The 12,751-nt window shown below is 35.2% G+C and overlaps 1 protein-coding gene across 1 annotated transcript; it reads right to left on the reverse strand.

Moving 5' to 3' along the window:
• Nucleotides 1-1,832: 1,832 nt before the first annotated feature.
• LOC135626164 (putative ABC1 protein At2g40090) lies at nt 1,833-12,609 on the reverse strand. Its single transcript, XM_065131274.1, has 12 exons — nt 12,327-12,609; nt 7,821-7,975; nt 6,005-6,130; nt 5,744-5,839; nt 5,527-5,627; nt 4,988-5,024; nt 3,647-3,865; nt 3,437-3,548; nt 2,820-2,911; nt 2,538-2,717; nt 2,279-2,392; nt 1,833-2,152 (listed from the first exon to the last, which is right to left on the reverse strand). Exons 1-12 carry the CDS (start codon nt 12,493-12,495, stop codon nt 1,955-1,957), a joined length of 1,599 nt encoding a protein of 532 aa, XP_064987346.1. The 5' UTR covers nt 12,496-12,609; the 3' UTR covers nt 1,833-1,954.
• Nucleotides 12,610-12,751: the final 142 nt, after the last annotated feature.

The following is a 12,751-nucleotide window of genomic DNA, read 5'->3' on the forward strand; positions in this document are numbered from 1 at the left end:
ATCTTTTAAGATAAAGTTAATGTTGATCTCTGAATATTTTATAAGATTGATGCAATTTCTATAGGAAGTATTGTTGTAAAGGATTCTGAATAATTTCTAAGGTACAGATTCATAAAAAGAGCCTAAAAGACTATCAGTGAAGCTGTGTGTAAGACATATGAAGAGGAAGTATATAGGTTTAGGTAGTTTTGTCTGCCCATGAGATAAAGATCAAGGGTTCTTATGATACATAATAAGATTAAGGGAACTTGTAATTGCTTTCATAGAATAAATAAATATATGAATAAGACTAGTTTGGTCCAACTAGGAGTAATGTTTTTTGATTGGTGGATGATCGTACAACTGAAGATTGTATCAGTGTGAGAGAAATTAGTTTAAATGAAATACATGTCTCATTGGAATACAATAGTTGAAGGTTGACTTGAGTTGGTAGTATCTTTGTGGAGGTAATATAAATTCTTGAAAATTTAATTTTAGGGCGGAAAAATATGAATCTACATGACGGGCCATGACAAAGATTTGACCTTGTCCTGAACCTAAATTTGACTGTACTTTCCCAAGAAAGGTCTCAAATCAGAGTACAAATAAATAAAGTGCATCTTTGGTAACACGAAGAAGAAGAAGAAGAAGAAGAAGATGCAGTTGAAGTAGATGATCAAGAGATAACCTTCGAGGCGCTTGACAGGTCCCCTTGGCCTAAACCTAATCAACTTAAATTAATAGTGTGGAGCCTTTTTTTCCCGTCATATCAATATGGTTTGTAATTAAAGGTTCCTCATTATCTTCAACGTATGGGTTACAATCTTAGGCTGAGGGTAGATTGATTGAGTTGTTGCGGTCCTCTTTATTGTCTTAGGTGTAGTTACATGTTATTTATATATATTTTTTCCATTCTTTACTTACTCTTTTACTTATCCATGTACTTGTGCTTTCTTTCGTCACTACCCATTTAGTTAATTCGAGATAAACTTCATCTGTTGCTACCGACTGATTTTGACTATTTATCTGAGTTTTTGTTTGTCCCATATTTGCTTTTGTTTATTCATTTATTTCTGACCTATGCATTTTATATATTTTTTCCCTTTATACTGCTAATTTACATGGCTACTAAAAAAAATACATTTTTTTCTTTTTCATGTTTTGCTGCATTTTTCTACTTCTGCTGCTCAAATGTTTTTTTTGTTGTTGTTGTTGTGTGTCTTTGTGCTATAGTTTTTGCTTCCTGTCATTTCCATTTTCTGCAGCTGTTACATGATTATTTTCTTTTTTGTGTGTTTCTCTCTTTTCATTTTTGCATTGTCATAGATAATATTTTTTATTTATAGTAATATATATTTTTGCAGTTGAATATATGAAGTTCTGTATTCTTTTAATTTATTTTTTATCATCTTTTCTTGGTTACCATACAATTACATATATTTTTAACCTAATAAAAACATCATCTTTTGTTGACGTTCTATTAATTAATTAGAGTTTTCTGTTGCTTTTTTTTTTTTCTTTTCTTTTATCGAGTATGTTTTGGTTTAAGAAAAGAATGAATCTTTTATCACCTAGGTTTTGAGGGGAACCTTGTGCATTGACAAAGGATCTTGTTTAGGATATTTGTATTTGATCATTCATGGTGTTTTTCTTGTCCTTAAGGTGTTTCGTTTCGAAAAATTAAAAATTTCGCTAGTTCCAAGTTAAAAAATTTCAACTGAAAAACTTGGGAGCGCGGACAAATGGTAAGTCTCCTTGAAATCCCATACCACTCATAAACTACCATTATCTTCCTCCAAAGGATGGATGGATTGTTTGAATAAAACAAGAACATAAACATTTTATCGGCATAATGAATAAAAGGACAACTTATTTATTTATGTTTTTAAATAACATGGAAAAAGAATAACATGATTTGGCGAATAAAAATGAGATTGTCACAACTAACTCAAATCGTGACCAAAAACAGATGTGATCAATCGTTCTTCATAAGCTGTAGAAACCGCAACGCGACTCTCAGACCCAGAATTCGAGCTTCGAGCAACATCATTTCCAGCCATATACATACGCTCCCCAAGAAGGATATTTTAACTGCAACTCTTTTGGAATCCGTCACAGCTTCAGAAGCGATTCTTCCAATTATAAAAAAGGTATCAAGAGAAGATCCTTGCAGCTGCCGAATAATACAAGTCGGTCCATGTAAGTGGTTCGCTAACTTGAGAATGCACACTAGTATGCAATGATATCTCTATACGAGTGAGATGCACATTTAAGACAAAAAGGCATCAGGTAGGCTTACCAGGACATGATTGACAGCACGTAAACAGTCGTTGGTTTTCAACATCAGTAAAATTACACGTGGAAGTCTCCTAAGCAGCTCTGATATTTGAGGAAAATACAGAGAAGCATACATCTGTGGTATAAAAGCATAAAAAAAAGTACATGATAGAATCAGCTGTGAAAAAGAAAACTTGTTGAAAATGTCATGTCATTGTAACTAAAGATAACGGCAAACTGGTTTGTTCTAAGTTAGACCCTTCACAAGGACATGAAATAACCTGGAGTTCTGAACGGTCACCGTCGTTGCCTTCCAAGACCAGATGGTCTGCAGATGGATCGATGACCTTTTTCCAAGGCCTCATAGTGAGTACTCCTGCAAATAGAGCACAAAGATCCTCACCTGCACCAAGTTTTATGCTATTTTCCTTGATGGCGTTAGCATCGGCAAAAACTAGACCCTATACGCAAAGGTGAGTGAACTCACAAAGTTAACTATGAAATTTATAAATTAAAAAAAAAAAAGAAGTTTAACTATTGAGAAGAAAAGATAAAAAATGCACCTTCCAAAGTGCAGCATAGTTTGTTCTAGTTGCAAAATCAAGCTCTCTGTAGAGACCATGATCAAGTAGTATCAATTGTGGTTTTCTCCTCCCTGCACGTCACATGCACAAGCTGCTGCTTTAGAAAATATCTCTACAATTTAAACCAAAACTATATTCTTCACTATCAAATCTGATGCAGGACAGCAGTAAGAAAATTAAATTCTATTAGAAATGTCAATTTGGAAAAAAAAAAAAAAAACAGGATACACGATATAAGAAATAAATAACAATGAATATCTGAACCGACCTCGATGACTTAAAAATTAAAAAAAAAATCAGCAATTCTTAAGTAGATGGCTAGTGATTATCTGAACCGAGAAATTTTATATGCATATAAAATTGTTCTAGTAACACCCCTCGACTTTATCCCATATACATTTTATATGCACCATAATATTTATGAAATTGAAGTCCAAAGACATACTTGATGGAACTGTAAGTTGTTTTCTGCAGACTGGCCATGGTTAAAAGCATGAAACATGTAAATTTTGTTAAATTTACTGGAATCAACTATGCACAAAATTGTACCATATAAGCACAAAGGTCATAAGCTAGATGCAGAAAAAGCTTCTTACCAAAAATATTCCATTTATTGGATGGCAAAGGCCTAACCATCATATTGGCAGCATGTGGGTCACAATGAACAAATCCATGCTTAAAAATCATCTCTGCAAAAGCTCGGGTGACCTGCACGATTTTAGATTTGACATACAGTGTGACACACATTATACGTAACATTCTGATTTCTGACAATGAGAAATGATTGACAATTTAAATAGACTTACTAATTTTGAAACATCAACTGGTTCGAGTCCAAGGCTTCGTATAGCGGTCACATCAGTAATTTCCGCAGCGTCCATAAATTCCATAGTCAAAAGTCTAGTGGTACTCAGGTTCCAATAGACTTTAGGAGCATATATGCTATGTGCTGTACGAGGAGATAGCCTTCTAAAATTGTCCAAACATTTGACACTGTTCCTAGCCTCAAACAAAAAATCTAATTCCTGGAAATCATGATATGATTGCTTAAAATTTAGTCCAGATTTCAAGATTAAGATCATGAGTGGCATACACACAAAAAAGTAAAAAAAAAAAACCCCATAGTAGTGTAGAGTAACTTACACTCTTCATTGCCATCACTAAAATTTGTCCTACGGATGCTTTACAGCTATTGGTAAAGTTATCAGAACTTTAGTACAGACAAAATATTGGGGGTTACAAACAAAAGTCAGATTACAAAAAATATTATCATGCTACACTGTTCAGTTTACCATAACAGTGCAGCTTTGGGCTGGCTATGTATGTGTTTACACAAGCATATGTGCTTACAAAAGCATAATATGATTGGACTTCTCCACTCAAGTTTACAGAATACATTCTAATGACAAGCATTAGATGGCAAAAGGGTGATTGAACAAATAAGAAAAAGAAGAACGACCATAAGCCAAATGTGAAATCATGACGATGAAGAAAGTCAGGAAGTAACCTGATTATTCTTAATATGAAGGCTCTCAGATGAAGAAATAATAGAGAATACATCAATGAAAATGTAGTTGACCAACTTTAAGAAGCAATACAAGAGAAAATTGCACATGATTCTTCAGCATGAGCAGTACGCACAGTTTAAACATTTCTGAATATTATATAGAAAATGAACTTCATTGTAGCAAGTTCATCTAAAAAGATTTGATCATTAAAAGAAAATTATATGTGATGACCATTCTTCAAAAATTCAAGTTTCATTGGAGAATAGATACATAAAGATGATATTCCAGTAGAATGACTAACAAGGTTGACAGAGTAACCTGCATATATACATGCATGTGTGACTTCTCTTAAACATATACCAAAAGCATAGTTAATGTTTGTCAGGCCCATGACTTCGTAAAGAAGTAAACATCAAAATAACAGGACCATACAATATGCTAAGTTGATTGACCAAAAAAATAATGTGGAAATCAAGGACAAGCACAAACCAAAAGCATGAAAATGTATGAACATGACACACGATACACCAGTCAGAACATGTCCATACTGATCAGACGTTTTCTGATGTGTCCAATTAAAATAAATGTGTGGAAACACAAATTAAAACAGAAGGGGAATACATGTAAAAGAAAACCTACCTTGGGTGCACTTTCACGAATTTCATCAACCAACCACCTATACAAGAAAAATGTTAGTTGGCATGAATGTTGGTTTTTGGTAGAAAGAATGAAACATGAATGCTGTCAATGTGTGATGTGAAGTTGGACAACCATGAATCAGATAATGTTCTCCATTGTTGGCAAACAAAAATATGCACTATACATTTAACAGTAATTCAATGTTTAATTTAAGACTTTTACTTAAGTAGAAACAAGTAAACAATCATAACATCTTTCTCAATCCAGATTGCACTAAACATCTTCAAATCTTGAAAGTTGGCTGCAAATGGTGCTAAAAAAAGGTTCAAACAATCTGGACCTTGATGCACACACAAATAAACCGACTCAACATTTTCAAGTAGTAGTTGAATTCAGATTACAAGAAAGGCCCTAATGTGAACATGAAAGATTGCCAAAGATCTCACTTTCTAAAATAACAATACATGTAATTATATGTATTTCATAAAGAGAACATCTTTACATGAAGGATCAATAAAATAGAACCACCGAATATGTACCTATAGTCAAATGCAGGAAAACACCAATGCAAGAAATTCACTAGCAAATCCACAGTGGCAATATCTGCAACAGCAGTATCTGTCAAGTGAGTGTGTTGCACCTGTGTGTAGCAAAAATAAGGGAATTGAGTAGCACCAGGTATTATGCAATCTCATCATCGGAAAAAAAAGTATTAAGCATAAATCTGATTCCTGCATAAAGAATATATCTTCCAACCTTTACAGCAACTTTTTGTCCATCATGTGTTCTGGCAGCATGAACTTGTGCAAGGGATGCACTAGCTAGTGGGTTTGGATCAAATTCTGCAAAAATCTGAGTACATATTGCTTAATTAGTAGATACTTAAAAGATAAAAGGTCCTATATAAAGATGTCTTTTGATAATTTGCTATGAGGTGGGCAAGCGAGTGCAAGAGATGTAGCTAACAGAAATACATCAACATCTAGTATTGCAAAATGAACTAGCGATAGAACAAACTTTCTCAGGTGGTCCACCAAGCTCTTTAATGACTACATTGTGCACTTGATCATACGAGGAAACAGGACATCTCTTCAACATCGACGCCCTCATTATTTGAACATATTCTTCCGGAACTACATATTCCTAAAGGAAGATTTATGAAATTAGTCATATATAGACAATAAAATATCAGTAAGAAAGAGTATCTAGAAATGCTTGCTGCAAAAGCAGTGAAATTATTCTATAGTAATACTGCAGAAGTGCACGTGTAAACTCTGAACAAAGATAATATTCAGTTATGGTGTTAAATATAATGCAGTCAGCATAAACTAAGGCTCAACATCGATTGTTCAGTGTCCCGATGGAAAAGGAAAAGTTGCTAAATTTGGCTTGAATGACTCCCTAAATCCCTTCCAGGCTTTTTCAATGTTCTGTCATTACTTCAGTTCTAATTAGACAGTAGGAATCAATCAATCATCACTTGAATCTATAGGAGTTAGCCAAATTGTTGATATTCATTCTCTATTTATTTCCTTTGCAAAATAATCCTAAAGGGCATTAATTGATGACACTCTAATCCTAATACGAAGTTGAAATTTTTAGGATAGCTATTAGATGAATAAGCGTGAAGTGATTTTCCTTTTCTCAATCAACCTCAAGGGTATAGGAGTCTTTGGATGGTTGAAGAGTTTGATGCAATCGAGCGGATGCATGCAAGTTATCTTCAAAGTATACATCTTTCACCAATGTTCCTTTGGATCTAATGTTGTAATAACAACAACAAAGTCGTAAGTTCTAACTATTTGGGATCAACTACATGAATCTCTTGTTGCCATTGAGATCTAATTTTTTTTCTCTGATGTAACAATACCTAATTTTTTCTCTTCTGCATCTCTGATTTTTCTTCTATATTTTTATTTTTTTATCAATCAATTGAGAAAAGATCAGCAATTGTTTATATTCTAGTGCAGCATGATCAGCCCCAAATCCTCTACAAAACTTTATTAAATACAACAACCAGATATACAATGAATAGAACCACTTTAGTACAAAGTGTTAATATCGTTGATCAGTATGTAACCATAGTACAAAATGCAACAAAAAACAGGGTGAGAGGAGAGTCCCTTGCCAAAAGGTCAGTTTCAAGACCAAGGCTATATTCCAAATGAGAACAAGAAGGCCTTTCCAACCATCCAGTGCAACAAAAATGGGGGTGAGGGGAGGAGGATAGTCTGCTAGTAAAGTCAATCTCAAGACCAAGTAAGGCTACTTTCCAAATGCAACCAAACAAGGTCTCCACCAACTGTCCAGTGCAATTAAAGTTGTCTAAAATTGGCATATAAGAACTAACAAAATTCCAGCAATTCGCACTTTGAACAAGTACTTATGGTTCATTGAATCCATAAAGGGACAACAGTCTTTTTGTTATCACTATTTTGGCCAATTTTTTCCTACTAGTTATTTTAACTAGTGAAAATATATATGTCTACTTGTATATTCGGTCCTGTCAATGGATAGCAACCACCTAAGCATAGAATACCGATCTCTATTAGGATGATGCCATACATATTCTAATGCTCCAGAGAGATAATAACACCAGCTTCAGTCATAAGACTTCTGCCAAAAGCACATTGGAACTACTCTCACCATCCAATTTTCATTTCCAAGATCGATTATCTTCATTATTTTATATAAAAAGGAAGGAATTTGTTCAATCACATCAAAACTTGATGAATTACTATTATTTCTTTATATTCAATCACATCAAGCTTTATTACTTTTCATGTATAACTTGATGAACATTATTTCAGCTTTATATTTATTTAAGACATACCAGTTGACTAATATGTTGACCAAGCTTGATATATATCCCTCCATTGCGAAAACACAAATCCTGTAATCTATGAGCAGATCGCTTGTGAACTTCATGCTTTGCCTTGGACCACTCTATGCTTCCCTCCTTGAGGTTCCAAAGCGAGTATTGATAGTCTGAAAGGAAAGTTTGGGGAAGAGCAAAAACAAGAAGCACAAATGAAATATTATCAGTCTCTCTTCTTTTTTAATAAAATAAGCAGCATAAATTACAGGGAGAAACAAAACAAAGGATTCTGCACATACATTAAAGGTTTGACCATAAGCAAATAACGAAAAATTAACACAAAAGACTAGCATCTAACTTACAAGCCCAAAGTGTATAATTATTTGTTCACATCATCTATGCTTTCAGTTTCATGATCCAATGAGACCCAAGCATGACTAAGATGTACTTTTGCAAAAAGATGAGATCAGGCATGACCAAGAATCTGTTTGGAATGGTATGGAGTTGTTATTGCAAGATAATGAAGTTAGTGTTGGTATTTCTCATGCAATACTGATTATCCTAACTTCACAAGTTTATGGTCTGTCTTACCTACTCTCGCATCCACAACCTTAAATCCTGCAGGATATAAATCCATGCAAGGATGGAAAAACAACCTCACCATCTAGATTTCGTTACCAACTAAGCTGGCTCATTAAATAGGATCAAACTGACCTTTCTGTGCTAAGATAGGTGATGAGTGTAAAAGTGTCTCGCTGCTTTCACTGCCTCAAATCACCATTTAAGCTGCCTTGCCTCACCCCTGGAAAGAGAAGGGAAGACCAGAGGACAAGGAGTGGTTGAAGGATCAGTGGAAGGTGAGGTTTTCGTATATTTGTCATCAAGTTTTGCCATTTTTTCTCCTTTTCTGTTTTGGTTTTGTATTCCTTTCGCGAAGTGTGTCAACTGAAATAGGCGTGTGCTAATAAACTAAAACCCTTGGATCTATACGTCAAAAATTTACACCCATTGACTACTGAGATGAAACTTCTTTGTTTGGTAGCTTCCAATAAACTATCTTCCAAATTTAGCATCAACAACATAATAATATAAGTAAACATCAAATCAGTTCTTATCCTTGCATGCTCTAAAGCTTCTTTTTGTCTTCTTGCTTTGTCTGATACTTTGATGCCCATCAAAATTTGATTACTTTGGTTACAAGTATAAAATCTCAATCAAATACAAATTTTGACACCTTATCAAATTGGTACCTTTATAGAAACGTGGAGAATATATCAGCTTGTCTTACCTAATAGCACTGAAAAAATAATAAAAAAGTGAATAATGACCAATACCAACCTATATGGTTTAACCAGTCCTTGGTCAGACCCATAAATACTGGTCGGGGTATACACTGGTCCATTCAATATTTGTAACCTTATGTTACAAGTCTACCAAAGATTGAGACCCTAATGAAAGACATCTCTAGGGGACAAGATTCAACCAAGTTCAATGAACTTTTAGTTGCATAATCCTAACATCCAATGAACGCAAGGGACCAACTTCATTCGGATTCCATGAAGCCCCAAAGACTAAAGAGGTTGGTGGAGGTTTAAGGTCCCTAGATCTAATCCTTTGGTGATAGCTTAAAGAACCTTCTAATGTATTTTCATTGTCCCTAAATATACAATGTGGCACGAGTAAGCCCCATGGCAGTGGCACTAGTCAAAAAACCATGGAATGCCACAACATGTGACATCTCTTAAGAAGTTATTCACCAAATATCCATTAGTATAACCAATGTTCCTTTTTTCTGAGGAAATATAACCAAGTAACCAACGGTTTTTAAGATTACCAAGCTTGTACAATGAAGCACCCATTTCAATTCATCCATAAAATGGATTATCACAATATAGATTGCCTAACAAATCATACATACTGTCTTCAAATCATACTACACGACATAACAGAATTCAACTACTTCATAGGTGAGCATTAACAGGTTAAAACCAAATTACTGAACTGCACCAACTCTATTTGGTCAATTAAGTTCAATTTTCTTAAAAATTTGGTTCCAAGTGGTTTATTTTTAAATGAAATATTCAGTTTTTTATTTGCTCCTGTAGAATGAGAATCATTTAAACCAAATAAACAAAAAATTTAGTTGCCATAGGCCTGATTGATTTAGTAGCACTGCAATATAAATACTTGATAAGCCCTGTGCTGAAGTTCGAAATCAAGACACAGCCAGAACACATTCTAATGTCTCTTGGTGCTAGCTTGAGTGGTTCTCAAAACTCAAAAGTACAAAACTTTAGAATTCAAGGAGGATATAATCTTCAGAAAGAAAATTGACTCCTAAAAACCTAAATACCACTATGATGGGTAAACCTGATTCTACCCTATTGGTTTCTGCTTGTGCAGTTTATCACATTAGGAAATACACCAATTCCACCAACTCATCACTGTTCTAGATCAGTTCTTTTTTTAATTGAACTGACTGAATTGCAAATTTAGTGTGGTCAGTTTAGTTCAGATATAATCTCGTTTGTTTCATTTTTGAAGTTTAATGCATCCCAATCCAAGAAAACCAACTCAAGATAACCTAAATTTAAATGCTCACCCCTATTAACAGTCCATCCCTATAAATGTGGACAAGATAAAAAGTCTATCTCACAATTTAAAGAACTTCCTAACTATAATATTTTGAACTCATCGGCTTTTTTGGACTAAACAGAAGAGAATACCCAAAGCAATGGTAAACAACTCAAAAACATTATCAGGAAGTGATCAACTACGCAATAATCTAAAAATCCCTAAAAAGTAGTAAAACATAATCAGGAAGTTAATCAGGATCCACCAAATTGCCAGTGTTGCACAGATCTCATCCTTAAGGTCTTCTGTCATTGAATTAATTTATACTGTAAGTTAATCAGGATCCACCAAATTGCCAGGCTACACATGTGATATATATCTCATTAAAGATCACTCTCATAATTGCAATTTCACTAAACCACCATAATTTTTTGTGATCCACATTTCACAATAAGGGACAAACCTACAATAAGTAGGTTTAATAGGTAGCAAACCTATAATGAAACTCTAGGTAGGAAGAAATACGTAAAAGGCACAATGAATCTTTCCTCAGAATTTCAGTACCTGCTCTGATCATTTGAGAGACATAATATCCCAAATCTGGGTTCCAAATTGATTTTGAATATGCATAATAGTGAACCATTAAAACAGAAAACTTAAATATACCTAAATTTAAAAGATATGAGCATATAAAAAATAAAGGTAGAAATCAGGATAAGGAATAAGTAAACTAAAAGCTAGAGAAAATAACACTGAGAAAAAAAAATAATATAGATCCTTATCAGGCAAAGAAAGAGCTCATGCTTCCAATAATCCGTTATGTAAATAATTAAACTTAGACAGAAAAAATAACATGCAAAGAGAAAAGATCATGTAGAGTCTATTGACAGAGAGAACTATTTGACAATCAATCATGTCAAATACATAAGGCTTATTTTGAGGGTATCTACGAGAAGTCATCTGATTCTAGGGCTACAAATAAAATGAGGAATTGATCTTATCATCTCCACGGTTAAACACAATCTAAAACCCTAAGAGAGGCAATTCAAGATCCGAACTATCAAAATCTAGTGATGAATGTTATTCTTGAGCTTAAGAGACAAGGCTCCTTCCACTCAGCATACTTTCTTACTTCAGAAATTAACCAAAAATTTCAGGCTGTGACACGCAAAAGATCAAGAAACAAAACAGGAAATTGGTGCTCACCTGCAATGATCATAGCTACAGTGAGGTTGTCATGGAGTCAAAGAGGGACGATGGTACAAATCCTAAAGATGGTTGAATGATGAGGTAGCAGCAGGATTCATCTGATTCTAGGGATGCAGACTCCATAAGGAACCAATCTTAATTTTTCTCGGGCTAAACTAAATTTAAAACCTTAAAAGAGGCAATGCAAGATGCAAATTGAATGTGTAATTCTTGGACATAAGAGACAAAGTTCATCTCGCTCCAGCGTAATTCCTTCCTAAAAAGCTTTACCGAAAATTCGAGGCCACCATACGTGTAAAATCAAGAGACAATAAGATCGAGAACTGAATATAAGGAGAAAGGATGGCGAATTCATCTGCCAACCGATCAAGAACGATGGTGCAAATCCTGAATGCGCAATTCTTGAAGGTCGTCGAAGGATGAGGTAGCGAGGGAATACATCAGGGCTACGGATATAAAGGAACCGATCTCATCTTCTCCCAGGTTAAACTCGATTTAAAACTCTAGGAGAGAAGAAGCAATACAAGACCCAATCGTCAAACGCTAGTGTCGGAAGGTGTGATTCTTGGGCTAAAGAACCAAGCTCCTCGAGCTTCACCGAATATTCCAGGCCGTGATGCGCGTCAAATCAAGAAAAAAATAGATAGATAGGTAGATAGATAGATAGATAGATAGATAGATAATAGAGAGAGAGAGAGAGAGAGAGAGAGAGAGAGAGAGAGAGAGAGAGACGGAGACCTCCCACGATCGTGGCTACGGTGAGGGTATCACGGAGGAGGCGAAGAGGGACGGTAGTGCAAATCTTGAAGTTGGTCGATGGATCGTCGGAGGTGGCGATGGCGGCGGCTGTAGCTCCTCCGCCAAGAACGGCGGCCCCAACTGAGAGCTTCGCCGCAGCACGCCACATGTAGACCACGATCCACCTTCCCGCCAAACCAGCACGAGACAAGAGAGGAGGAGCGGCGCCGCCTACTCCGAGAAGCCGACAAGCGAGGACTCACGTAGCCTCTCTCCGAAACCTAAGATGACATATAAAGGCCCATCGTTAAGGCCCAACTTTGTTGCTTCCCGTGGTGATACGGATTTCCAATTAACGGACTCGGATCCATCTTCTAAACGGATTCGGGTCAATGAAAACCCGATTGCATAATTACATGAACCAG

The sequence above is a fragment of the Musa acuminata genome, chromosome BXJ1-3 (genome assembly GCF_036884655.1).
Source record: "Musa acuminata AAA Group cultivar baxijiao chromosome BXJ1-3, Cavendish_Baxijiao_AAA, whole genome shotgun sequence".
Classification (NCBI taxonomy): Eukaryota; Viridiplantae; Streptophyta; class Magnoliopsida; order Zingiberales; family Musaceae; genus Musa; species Musa acuminata.

What these genes read in the sequence shown, in the direction of transcription:
- LOC135626164 (XM_065131274.1), bottom strand. Translation starts at nt 12,495, where the DNA reads ATGTGGCGTGCTGCGGCGAAGCTCTCAGTTGGGGCCGCCGTTCTTGGC. An exon ending in CAATAAATGGAATATTTTTG is followed by an intron (nt 2,912 to 3,436) that starts GTAAGAAGCTTT and finishes TGTGACGTGCAG; the next exon opens with GGAGGAGAAAACCACAATTG. An exon ending in GTGCTGTCAATCATGTCCTG is followed by an intron (nt 2,153 to 2,278) that starts GTAAGCCTACCT and finishes ATTATTCGGCAG; the next exon opens with CTGCAAGGATCTTCTCTTGA.